At 40.0% G+C, this 14,129-nt stretch overlaps 1 protein-coding gene across 1 annotated transcript in view; it reads left to right on the top strand.

Moving 5' to 3' along the window:
- znf608 (zinc finger protein 608) overlaps positions 1-14,129 on the top strand; it is a 67,248-nt gene that overhangs the window by 25,662 nt on the left and 27,457 nt on the right. The window contains exon 3 of the mRNA XM_019365280.1: positions 5,175-5,445. Within this exon, the coding sequence (XP_019220825.1) occupies positions 5,175-5,445 (271 nt within the window). The remainder of the gene's footprint in view (positions 1-5,174; positions 5,446-14,129) is intronic.

The following is a 14,129-nucleotide window of genomic DNA, read 5'->3' as shown; positions in this document are numbered from 1 at the left end:
CACTGGGAACAGCAAACTCTTGATGATCAACCCAAAGGTTGAGGGAGAGCTAACAGGGCATTTCTCAAAGGAGCCAGCCTACCACATTTCAAGTTTGTTTTCACACAAAGAAAATATGTTTTGTGTCTTAAAATATTGTAAAATCTTCCAAAAGCAATCAGCACACTCTGAAGATAGAGGTGCGAGTGCTGCGTCTATGTATTATTGAGCAGATAATAAAAATATGTCTATATTTGTTAACATTATAGTCTGGTTTCTTCTTATAATCATTGCCTTGTAATATTTCATAGTAAAGCATGGCTAACAATCCTAGAGTACCAATGTTTACTGCTGCAGAAGCATGCGTAAAGTGATGATGAAAACAGCTCTGTTAACGAAGACACATTGATTGCATTTTTCAACGTCTGCAGTAGATAAAAGAAACTATAGGAATGAAAAACACAAAAGCAACTATTAAAACAGGCATAAATGGACCAAATCAGTCATTTTAGCCACTTAAATAGTTTCTATATTCTTGTTTCTAATGTTAGTCTGAGAGAATGTGAAGGCTCTTGAGCAAATGGTGACGGTTAAAAAGACAAAAGTTGTCCAACATGGAGTTTCATCATGGGACTCGTTGGTCAGCCGTTGCTGGTTATCTCCAGCTGTAGTAGTACCACAAACCTCCCGATGGTATCTTTAGCCACTGGCAGATTGTCACGGTCATCAGTAGTTTTTTCCACAACAGAGAGAGTTCAGCTTCATTTTGCTTTACCACTCCAACCAACACATTTCAGAAGCTTAACTTTGAAGGAGAATGATGTCCTTGTCGAGTTTACGTCGCACTTTTCACAGTCCCACTAATGCTTGTTGAGTAGTTTGCAAACAAGCCGGCTTCTTTCACACAAGCTATGTGGGACAAAGGTAACCTGCTAGCAACCAAAGCAATGATTTTAGTTTCTAGTGCAGTACCGTAATCTATGGAACCAGTTTCACTCTAGCGACTGGCAGTAACCCTCGGGTCTGTAGCCTTTAGTGACTGAGGCCTAATTAAAAAGGGAACCTTTAACCTCCTAAGACCTGAACTCTTTCATGGCATGCATTTTTAATTTCTCTTTGCTATTTGGGCTAATAAGAGGACATTTGTTTTCAATTTCGATAGAACAGTGGCAGTATAACGTCCTCGTGAGTGGATATCAGGGCCTCGTAGAGCAAAATTTAGTGTTTTGGTCTAGACGACCCAAAATGTGATGTACACATATGTGGACGCCAGGTCCTTGGAGGTTAATAAGGCCACTAATACTTTTTCAGACTTTATCCCAAAGTATGAAATTCTTTTTATTTTTATTTCACATTTTTTACAATTAAATAACATTTTGTGAATTATAACCTTTGATTGATAATCATGGACACTATTTCCCTCAAACACTAACGATCATATTTGATTATGGATTTTGAACCCAATAGTTTTTGGCCCTGATTCCAAAGTGAGTCTTTTAAAATTGAATATCTGCTGACATTCAGTCCACAGTGTTGGAGCTGCAACAATAAACTTGGCAGTATCTAAATCTGCTGTAGAAGAAAAAGTAGAGGCATTTCTAAAAAAAGGTGCAGGGCACCCTCGAGTCTTTTGTTTTTCTCTGTAAAGAAGTAAGAAAAATCTTCTCTTGTCAGATTTTAGAGAAACCTGCGAGGAACTGATTGATCTTCATAATAACACAACAGCAGCGGACCTCCTTTATCTGGGAAACCAAACAGAAAAGCTCCGTGTCGGACCTGACAAAGTGCTGCTGTTTTCTCGGGCACTTCCAGACGCAGCGTGGTGAAGAACTTCTTTTGAGCGTTAAATCACTCAAGAATATCGCGCAGTGAGATATCTGTCAAGCCCGTAATCTTTATTGAGTCATAATGGCGAGAAAAATCCTTCACTGCTGATTGCTGCTGCTCTCTCAGCAGAATTATTTCCCAGAGCTGCTGTAATTGGGACTATAATAAGTGGTGAAGATAAGAGAGGAGCTCTTAAAGGCACCGTTGACATGGGTTTCATTACATGTAACTATGGTGATGATAGTAGTTAAGATCACTCACAAGCCTTGAAAACTTAAAATGTGTTCTTGGGTTTATGAAACACCACTGAAGCCTGGAACCGAAGAAGAAATATGAAATGACTCGTAACGTTTCACAAAGATCAAATGAGTTGGTTTTTTTTGAGTTTGAACTAATTTAGTATTGATTAATGTAGCGGGAAACAATGGTGATACCTGGCATTTAACCAGACCTGAAGATAATCTTTTTCAGGTCCCTGCAGAACTGGCAAAAGTGAAAGTAGAATTATGATACATGTGTTAAAAAATACTTCTATAAAAGCTGAAGTACTCATTAAATGTCTTTATTCAAGTAAAAGTGAAAATGTACAAGCTCTGAAATATACTCAAAATAGTAAAAAGCAGCTTTTTGAAGGACATTTCTACCAGCTTTTTTCGTGCCAAGCTAACTGAAGCTCTTGTTCTTTTAATTATATAATAATAAAATATACATGGGAATACAAACATTTTTGTTTTTTTTTACTTTGCCTCTACACCTAAACAGAAAAAAAGAGTACAGTCAAGGGCTAAAGTGGGATTTGGCGCGTGGGGGAATGCTAATATTGGTTGAACTGGCTGAGTGTATGGAAAAGCACCACAAATCACAATAATTCTTGTTGTGAGGTCCAGCAGGTTTCTTTGTGTACAGGCTGTGATCAGCCTGCACACAGATGGTATACTGTCTTTATATCAGCTTCAATTAAAAATTCCTCTGTGCTGTACTTGATGTAACCTAATCTGACCATGAACACCACAGCCACTGTGCACCAGTCCAACATGGTACTTTATTGTAAATTTGCAACAGTGCTGCAAACTAACCCGTTTATCCCGAGTTTTTTTATGGATTGCTTAAATAACATAAAGTTAATACCTAAGTTTGTCTCGAAGGACGTTTCATGATATGAACAATACGTAACTATAAATCATAGACAGATCCAACATCTGATTTAAAAATGATGGCATTACATCTAAAATTTCAAGTTTTTCAAATGCCACTGATCAGTGCAGTCATCTGTCTTGCCTTTTTTACATCTTTTCCATCTCTGACTGGAGTTCTCTCAGTCTTAAATACAGCAGCTATACTTTTAGCTAGCAGACACACTGTGTGACACACTGCACAGAAAGAGGTTTTGTGGTTGCTGGTATTTGTTGAGCTAATAGAAACGTTGTATTTATAATTGCCTGCCATTTAAAAAAATGTTACTCCCTTTATGTTCCCTCTTTTTCTGTAATTACCACAACCAGACCTAAAAAAACAGTTTCTGATTTTTCAGCCCAATTTAAGACTGGAGTACAGAGCTTTAAATGATGCATAGATTACATGTTACTGTTTCTTTCATCTGTTTGTATACAATAAGCCTCGGTGATGGACACACCAATAGGATTGTTTTTTCTGTGTTATTGTTCCTCCATTTAGGCTCAAATTGGTTTGATGTTTGAATGTGCACAGTGATGTGAAATATAATCTTTCCTTAGATGCTTTAAACCCAAAGTAGACTAAGAAGATGACCTAAGAATATTCTAATGCATGCTGAGTGGTCATGAGGGCGCCCCTCATGCTGGCACAGGTTTCTAAATGATAATTTAACATCAGAAGTGAAGTTAAAGCCCAACAGAAGCTGCTACAAGTTCTCTGCTGCCCTTCCCTTAATCCCTGAAATCTAAATAGCTGATCCTGTAAAATGGCACTATGATATCTTTAATACTTACAGGAAATTATTTTACTACAATCAAAACACTGAAAAACATCTTAAAAGAAATCCCCCTGATATATCAAACCCTCATCTCAAACAGATGAGGAGAATTTCAAGAAGAAAAATGTCATGAAATTCACATTTTTGTTCGACAGCTCCATAATGTCAACCAGCGCTCTCAGTGACCCAGAGAGCAGGAGGACTCAAATACATTAAAATCTACAGACAATCTATAAACGTTAAAATATCTCATGTGTTCCTTTTAACCTTTTCACACACAAAGAGCTTGAAAGTCTAAAAAAGGGAATGTTTAGGTGATATCCGTATAGTTATGTCCACTTTTAACACTGATTAATATTAAAATAGAACAAATCTGTTGTGCTGTGAATTTGAATCCAGCCATCAAAAGGTTGATGATGTTGGTTACACTGACAGTTGTCGCACACATTGTTGTTACACAATGAATGTCAATAAAGATTCTGAATATGTCATGTGTGAACATGTGTGATTTAAGTGTTTCCTTATATTTCTGAGCAGTTACTTTTGTCCTGTTGCTGAGAGTGTGAAATAAACTCTCCTGCGTGTCTCTCCGTCTCATTCCATCTCCTTGTGTTTGCAGAAATGTTCTCACTGCAGCACAATTAGCAATTAGTGGGTGGATAGGCTACACGGATTGAGTGCAACATTAAATTGTCCCCTGCCCTGCTGGCCCCAGAAGCCACAGGGTCCAAGCACTTTCCTGACAGAAACACTTTTTTTTGTTGTTGTTATAATCACACTGAATGGATCCATTGTTACCTTCTTGCACTACTGTATTATTTTTCTGAGTCACTCTGTACAAAAGTGGAATCTAATTATAATTTGCAGCTTCTGTACGTATGTGTGCGTTAGCTGGAAACATTCATCCCAGCCTCTGCTCTCACAAACTGCTCAACGAGTGTGAAATGTTTGCATTTCACAAGGGTGAGGACTCCACCAGCCAGGAAAGAGAGATGAAGATGAATCGAACCAGACCGAGTGAGAAAAAATGATTTTTTTAAAGTCTGGATACAGTTGAGAGATGATTAGCTGACACTCAATATTAGGAAGCTGGTAACTGCAGACTGAGGGTGGAATAATGAATAGTGTGACATTTGGAGAAAATGTCTCCTCTTCTAAAATGTCCTTCCGATTCTTGCCTCCATTATGCAGCATTATCCAACACTGAAATAATCATCTGTCAGTTGGATTCACTCCAGTAATAATAAAATGACTTTAATAATCCTTTTCCTTATATTTCTGCCCATCTCTCTCCCAAGCTCTCTTACATTAATTTCAGCAGAAGCGGAAGCTCAATCATGGACATATATTTCATTAAATATATTGAAACTAAGCTGAGCGGCATAATCTGATCTTTAATGAATCCTCTTCTCTGCAGGTGGACCCCATGTTCACAGTCCCAGCTCCCCCAGCTCCAGGCCACCCCGGGGCCCCTGGATGCTCGCTGCCCTCGGCCCCCTCGTTTTCCCCCCCGGCCCTGCCCACCTCAAACCCTAAGCAGCTGGCGGTGAGGACAAGGTCCATCGGCACCAACACCCAGGATGGCGCTGCGTCAGGGGCGCTGGAGGGTGATTCGGCCTGCTTGGGGCCCTGCCAGCCAGGGACTAGTGTCAACCTGGAGGGTATCGTTTGGCATGAGACAGAGGAAGGTGAGCATTCTTCCTCAAACCTCACACTGGTGAACACACAATTTTAGCACATCAAGCATTAAAACCCAGGTTACATCCAAGAATCTGCAGACTTATGGGGCTATTAAATACTCCTTTCTCCTGTTTTTTTTCTTGCAAGGTCTTTTGTAGCAGTGGCTGCCTTGAAGGGAGAAAAACAGCCATAAAAAAGAAAACATAATAGATACAGTGTTTGGCATTCAGTGTGTATCGGAGCAGTAGTATTGTTCCAACCTTTATACCTTCCTCGCAGTGTTTTGGTTTGACACAAGAAACAGTCTGAGGTAGAATAAAGTCATTTGTTGTGAATGGGTTTAAATAAGTAGAAATATGAAGAAAACCTGAAACTCGTTTACAGTGAGTCAGAGCGTTTCCAGGAATGCACTGAATGACGGTGAGAATGTGAAAAGGCTAAAGTGTCAAGCACGGGCAAATGAAATACTTTTGCCATGCTTCAGTAGAATTTGAGATGCCTGAGACACCCTGGCAGCTTTTCTGATCCTTAGCGAGACATGAGTTTACTTTGACAAGTGGAAAAGTCTAAACTCTCTTTCAGGGATGCTTGTCTTTTATTAGCGTTTCCATTTGTTGCGGCTATCCTGCTTATTTAGTATCCAGTTTAAAGCATTCTTCTGAGGCAGGGTGGCCTCTTTACAAAAAAGGGGTTTATGCTTCCAGCAAATTGTTGTTTTAGTCCATCTCATTAAAACTAAAGACAGCGTTTTCAGTGAGATATAGTCAATCACACTGTAACTGGAGACTCTTCATTTAGAAGCTGGATAAGGACCGTTTATACATTTCTGACAGCTCTAAGGAAACAGACTGTCTTTGCTTAGGGCTGAGGAAAAATTTCTACTTTTATTTATTGTTTTGGCTCGCTGGGATATTTGGTATTTCCATAATGAGTTCTTATCAGGAAAACACAGCATAACATAATGTAACTTGCAGGAGCATTAATTATTTTATGGAGCTGGTCCAGTTATTATCAAGTGACCTTAATATAAAAGTGTGAGGTAAATGATGACCTTATTGGGTGGGTGAATGGATTTTTGCCAGCGTGGTGAAATCTGATGTGAAGAGAAGCAGATGTGACTGTGAAACAGCTAATGCCTTTGGCACCATGCACTGATTTAACTTGACTGAAGGATCTGCGCTGCAGGGATCAGGTCAGTGGTTTGTGTGTTTAACTATCTGAGGAGATATATTGGCTTATTGGTCCTAGGTCATCATCCAATAAGCATGTCTCTGGCTAATCCTTTCTGAAAATTAGGATGATCAAAATTTAGAAAACTGACATAACGTTTTAGTCACCAGGATCCAAAATGAGTCAGTAAGACTATAAACTCAGCAGGAAATGTTTACTGAGGTACAATTTTTCTACAGACTTTGATAGAACAGCTTCACTTTTTAGTCTCTCAAGCGATGTACAACTTCATCGCTCTATGACTCCAGCTCGATGAGTCCTTTTTCAGTTTGTTCAATATCCTCTTCTGAGAAAGCAAACAATGATTCTCCTGTGCTTTCAGCGTCTTTGCATCTCGGCTGTTGCATAAAATAATGCACCGTGTTCTTATATGAGCAAAGATAGGAAACCACCAAGGTTTAAGCATTAAACGGCAAAGCAATTTGTTGGTCTGTGTGGATGCATCTGGTAAAGCCTTGGTGATAATGCAGCAGAGTGATGACACTGTGCCAAAGAAAGGGATCGGGTCCAGAGCACATGGTATATCATGAAATGTCCTTCAAGTAAAATAATTTTGACACCCAGCCAAGAGGTTCTGGCCCTAAAAAAATGTTTTTCAGTAAAAAAGAGGAAAGCAAAGTTCAGTGAGGTTTTTTGTTTGTTTGTTTGTTTGGTTTTTGAACCAGCCGTCCACCGACAGCTTCTTGATGTCGTATGCACATCTGCACAGCTTGGCTTCTGTACTATGGGTGATGAGCCGAGCAGATAGGAGTAGTAGCAGGATTGCCTTCCACTGAAGCACAGACAGAACTGACAGCCCCAAGTCGCAGCAGAATTTTGGATGATTGATCTGTATTAAAATACTTTTACAGTCCCTGATTTCTCTAATATCTTTTAAAGATTTGAAGGTTGTTTCCCTTTTGTCACATGAAAAATTGAAAATTCAATTTACTTTGTTAAGCACCTTTCTGTTTTTTGGGGTGAAGCTTAAAACAAAATCAAAACCACTGCCAAGCCTACCAACCATATATTTGTACACCTATCACAAATATTCTTCAGTGAGCTGTACAGTCTGCGCCCTGAGACCAGCGGTAGTAAATTTACATTTTTTGTCTTTTTATTTTACTCTGTCTTGTACTTTCACATTTTACTGGATAATATATTTTAGATCACCTGGTTTATAGGCTCAGGGCTTCACCGCAATACGCTGCATTCATTTTAGATTCTATTTTAGTGACTAAGATCTTATTCACAAGGCTCAAGCCTTTCATGGCCAACCCAGAAGGAACATTCCTTCATTTTCCAACAGTAAAGATATTAATTTAAAATTATAAATATGTTTTCTGACAAAAGACATAAGAAACAGACAGAAAAACGTCTGTAAATTTGCACCAGGAGAACTTCAGTGCTACCAATATGAGTTGCCGTTACAACCCAAATTCCAAAAAGCTGGGATGTTGTGTAAATGTTCTGTTCTAAAGGTAAATATAGTGTAATGAGGACTGTCATTGCATTATTATTATTTACATTTTATTCAGTGTCTCATCATTTTCAGAACCGGAGCTGTAAATCACCCAGTATCAGTATCGATCAACTGCAGCCATCTTTCTCTAACCTTAACGATGTGTACTTCCTCAATTTGGTCCTGTCGCTGGAGAACAGATTTTATTTTAGCTTCTCCTTTTTACTTTCAACCATCTTCGCAACCCACAGCCAGAACATCATCTGCCAATTTTTTCCTCTTTGGAGTGAAAATATGCATATAAAAAAAGTTGAATATTTCAGCTGTTTGTGCCCTGAAAAGATACACTTGGCCAAATTAAAGCGGGCATTGCTACAATCTGTGTGGGTTTGAAAAACATATGTTACAAGAAAAAGTAGATGATAGTACTAATTTTTATTATTCCAGACCTTTCAGTCCCACAAACAAAAATAACCACGATTCTTTTCAAACAAGGCTGGACGTCCTCATGAGAGCAGTTTTGGCGTTGCACCGCGCGCTCATGAGTCCAAATGACGCAGAACTAGAAACACATCCAACACTACAAAATGATACCATGGGAGTGCTGGGCTGTAGATCAGACGGCCCGATGATTCACCCGCCGATTTCTACGCCGCCGCACTTTGATAGGCCGTTAACGAGGACAGCATTCAGCACTGCAGCCTCTCAGCGGAGGTGTAATACCTTACTGCAGGCTTTTAATGAATAAATCCAATCTCTCACTGCCCATCTCGCTCTGCCAGCCGCTGGTCCTCTGAAGCTGAGTGTTGAGTTTGGCGTAGAAGTGCCCCAGTATTAATTAACTGGTGCTTTTCGCTCTGTCCAGGAAAAAATAAAGAAGAACATACAAACACAGTGCAGGGCAGTATACCCTGGCCAAGACTGCTGCTAAACAGGATAGAGATGGAGACAAGAAAGAAAGTGAATAATACATCTCCCACTTCAGACTGTTTGTATAACAGGGCCCAAAGAGGCAAAGTCAGTGAAAACAAACTGTGGATAGAATTTTTGAATACACTTACATGCATCCTCGTGGACCTTGACGACCTCAAATAATTAAAAAGAAGGAACAAACTGCAGGTAAAAAATTAAAATGAAGCTTGAATGTTTTAGAAAAATGAGAAACCAGAGTGCAGTCCTCCTCCAAGGCTGAGATGGGGGTGGGGATGTGACATAGACTATATAAAAACTGGATGTTAAAATTTAAGCCAGTGTGGAAGTGCTGTAAACCTGATTGTTTCTAATTGCCAATAGGGAGCAATTATGTTGCAGATGTCTGTAGATAACCAAATCTAGTTTGACCTGAATAAACGCTTTTCTGATGAGTTCATGTCTCTGTTGTTAAGTCTTATTGAAACCAACATCATGTTCATTTTGTAAATTATTGTCCTCATTAGAATAAAAAAAGGAGAATCAGGACATAATTGTGTCCAAACTAAAACCCTCAACTTCAGGTTCAACGCTAACTAATGAGTGACAACATGTAGCTATGGGGTGTGTTAGAGTATTGAAAGAAATATCTAAGGTTTTCTTTTTTTAATTACATTTTTTTCCCAAAAAATGTAGGCCTTAATCAGTAAATATTGTAAGCTTTACCTTATTTACATATATGTTACCTTACTGAAGGAGAAAGCAACAGTCAGCTTCTTTGTGAGCAGGAAATGAGTTTTCAGTATGAAAGGATGTACAAAAATCAAGAAGCTAATTCAAACACGCAACACTACAGATGAAAACACTGTGATACAGACTCAACAATATTTAGTGTAGTACTGATTCTGGCCACGAAGTTCAGTTACGATCAGATCAGCTGATCTCAGTATGAGTCCACACCCATCATGGTTCAGCTGATACACTTCTATAGTTCAAGCAGGGACTGCTATGTAAACTGTGCATTTGCAAGCTGCTTTGCAACCCACTTTCACCCCAGCCTGTCTGATCTTCTTTTCACTATAAAGGTACTAACTTGGTATTAAATGCTGTGATGTTACATGAATTTAGAGAATAACTCTGCAGACTTATCCTGAGTAGTTTTTTTTCTCCGGTCAGCTGGTATTATCTCAAAGTATTTTTCTGTAAACCGTTAAATTCTAAATTCCAAATATTTTGTCTCTCCAAAAGTGAATATTTGCTGTATTTAATTATTTGTTTGTCTTGACTGTTTAAAGGAAATCTGATAAATTTTAACCCTCTCAACAACTCACCAGCCCAGTGCAGTCTCTCCAGAACAAGTTGGGAGTCAGCCTCAAGTGTCTCCAATTCTAATTTTTCTCATTTGTGATTAGCTCTCTAGCTTCAGCACAGTGGTGCAGTGGTTAGCACTGTTGCCTCACAACAAGAAGGTCGTGGGTTCAAATTCACCATCTGGCTGGTGTCATTCTTTGTGGAGTTTATGTGGGTTCTCTCATTGGTGTCAGTGTCTCAGGGATTAGCAAGCCTTGTCCAATTAAATTTTTTAAAAGAGTCTGAATTTTAAATTTGCTTTGTGCTCGTAAAATTCATGGTTTAATAAGGCAAAAATACTGTTACCGAGTTCACCACCAAAAGCTTCTGACTTACCACCAATCTCGCACCGATTCTTCTCTGAGATATCCTGCTGAGTAGAAAACAAAGAAACAAACAGGAGTGACAACATCCTCCAGCCCGCCTCCTTCCCCCACCCCACCCCTCAGTGGAGGCACTAAATGAAAACATCAAAGCATTGTGTTTCCAGGTTTGTGCAAGTAAACAAATAGAAACAGCATCAGGGAGATGATGCGTTACGTTATTATATTAGGATAAAGTGAGTCACACACTGTAATGAGCAAATAAATAATGATATAGAGACATAAACTGCAGTATATCACCAGATAATAAATAATACACAGACAGGGAAAAGGATGGAGGATGGCTGCAAGAGAAAAGAAAAAGAGCAAGAAAATAGATTCAGTGCTCAGTCTGTCCCAACAGGCTGACAGATGGATGGATGGAGGATGGAGCGAGAAGTGGGGAAATGGAAAGAGCTGTAGCAGAGGTTTAGTCTGTATTTTTAAACTACCGCAGGGATAAGAGGAGATGGAGAGGAATGTAAAGACGGAGGCAGGAGGAGACAGACAGAGGCACGAAGAAGAAGCATTTCATCAGTGATGCAGACTGAAAGCGATGGACAATGTCAGAGTCAAAGAGAGAGACACAGAAAGACAAAGAGAGATAGTGTTTTTCTTCCTGCCGCTCAGGGACTATTGTTCGAGAGGTGGAGTGATAACTGGAGCCCCCTACTTGTAACGGCGGAGGGATACGGGAGGGAGAGATGCAGGTTGCATGTTAATTAAGCTGAATACTAATTGGAGAGACAGAAAGGAGGAGAAGAAGAGACCACCATTTCAGCTTCAACCCTCCTCCCCGTCTTCTTCCCTGTGGGGGACCAGACTCTGATGAGCGCTAATCAAACAGTGATTGGCTCGATTCTTAACTAAGCTGCACAAACTCCATGACTTTGGATCTCTCAGTCTGTCTGTCTGGATTCTAGACATTAAGTCAATTACAAGTACTGTAAATAATTATGCTCAGCAAGTGATTTGCATTTCAATGAACACACAAAATAATCACATGTAATAACAACTAAGTAGCTCCTTCATCTTATTGGCCATAAAATCTAACTATTAAAATTTCTTTTAACACAAACACTGTTCCGATCTGGGATGCTCATATTGAGCGTGGTTAAAGTTTCAAATGATAACCTTATCATTTGATACCAGTGCATGTTCAGCTAATTCCTGTGAGCCAAAAGCATCACACTGCTCTAAAATCCCGATTTTTTTAATCTACTCTTTGTTGTGTTGGATGTCATTAAGGGTGGATATCCTATCCATCCATCCATCCATCCATCCATCCATCCATCCATCCATCCATCCATCCATCCATCCATCCATCCATCCATCCATCCATTTACCCAAAGTCTGGTCACAGTTGCAACAAGCTAAGTAGGGTGTTCTAAACATCTTTATCCCCAGAAACACTTTCCAGTTCCTCCTGGCAGATCCCTAGTCATTGCCATGCCAAATGAGATGTGAAATCTCTCCAGTAAGTTCTGGTTCTGCCCCAGGGACTCATCCCATAAGTTATGCCCGGAAAACTTCCAAAGGGAGGTGGCCATGAGGCATTATCCCTTCAGATAGCCAAGCTCCTCATCCCAAGTGTTATAGCCCTTTTCCACTAGTACCTACTTGGCTCGACTCAACTTGGTTTCGGTCATTTTCCATTATGGTCGAGTACCCCCTAATGTGCGTGGAGTCATTGTAGCAACACGATCACGAAAGTCCTGTGATCATTCAGATGTGATCTGCAAACCACAACAATGGGGCGATATACCTGCTGCTCAGTGTATGGCTTTTTGTCAGACTCGAGGACTACAGTGTTGTTTTTGTGTAGTCATTTCCTTTGTTGCCAGGTTCGAAAAATGGCAGTTTTGATTTTCGTGAAGGAGGCACTCTCATGACTCATCAAGTGGCACCACTGACTAACCTGTTGACATCACATTTTGGATCAGATCGCTTGGAACCCCGGCAGAGTTGGTATTAGAAAGTATCTGATACCTGGTACGACCACCTAATTGAAAACCCTAAAAACGAGTCCAGCCATGTTGAGCCGACCCAAGTAGTTACTAGTGGAAAAGGGCTCTAAGAAAGCCCCTAATATGAAACCAAAAACCATAACTGATTTAAATTCCAGTTTAAGGTCAAGTTTTCATACACCCTAGATCGTTTTCAGTTAAGCTATCCAAAAATAGCAGCTGAACTGAAAACGACCACTTGCAAATAGCACTCTGTGATTTCACCACAGACCTCAAACTTGTACAGACAAGAAACATCAACTTCCGTTTCAAACTGATCCGAATTTCATGTGGAAGATCGTTAAGTGATGAGCTTAGTCTTCAGCTACAGCCGAGCAGTTGGTAGTGGGAGAATCCACAGTTTCCAAGCCTGGAGGCAGTGTGTCAGGTGATAAGTGAGACTAGGATAATACTCATCATTTTTTCAGCATTCAAGGGATCCTACACAGTTAATTCGCCCCTCAGGATGAGGCTGTCAAAGCGAAGTTTTACTGTAACATCCTGAGGTGTCTATAGGGGGACATTCAGAGAAAATGATCTGAACTGTGGCATCGCAATCTTTGCTTGACAGGTTTGCTCTCCTGCAATGTTCTTCAGATACCAAAAATAAAAATCAAGTTATGGATCATTGTTTGGGAGCACTGGAGGAGACCCAGTGTCCATCACAGGGGCACTGATTTAATACAAGTTTATTAGCACTGTTATTCTCTAACCTTATCTAAACTGCTTTATCTGACTAAGCAATTACACATATAGGACTCTGAACCTTCTTGTTTGCCATCCATCCTAATAACCTCCTGACAAATCTGACTTGATACATAATTCCTCATTCTCTCAAAAATCCCCCCCCCCCTAAAATCTCATGAAGCAGTAATAAATCTTGTTAATTTACCAGCACTTAAATCAGAAAGTGCCCAGTTTATTGCTAAATACGTGTGATTCTGTGGAGTCAACTTCAGTGACTGTGACTGGCTCAGGTTTAAGGATTGCTGTTGACAGTGCTCACACAGCTGCAGAGGAGAAGTCAGGGGATGCTTGCCGAGAGCTTAGAGCAAATCAGCAGAAAAATATGAAGCAGCAGCGACACAAACACAGGCGAGGCAGAGCTGGGTGATTCTGACAGCCTCAACAGACACTTAAACTGCACTCAGCGCAGTGTGGATGTCACATTTGGATGCAGCAGTGCAGCTCGAGCATCTTTTTTCATTTCGTTTCACAGCAAAAGCAGATGCAGGTTCAGACTGCGAGGGAGAAAATGAACAGAGAGTCAGTGCAGAGTAGGTGTGAATGAGGGAAAGACATTCATTTTTAATTTCTCCATTAAGATTTTGTTATTTTCTGCAGTGCAGAGGATAAAGAGAGGGCGCACAATGCGGAGAACGTTTTCTTTTTCC

The sequence above is a fragment of the Oreochromis niloticus genome, linkage group LG12 (genome assembly GCF_001858045.2).
Source record: "Oreochromis niloticus isolate F11D_XX linkage group LG12, O_niloticus_UMD_NMBU, whole genome shotgun sequence".
NCBI lineage: Eukaryota > Metazoa > Chordata > Actinopteri > Cichliformes > Cichlidae > Oreochromis > Oreochromis niloticus.
Note: the sequence above shows the minus strand (reverse complement) of the source record. Positions and strands in the feature narration are given on the sequence as shown.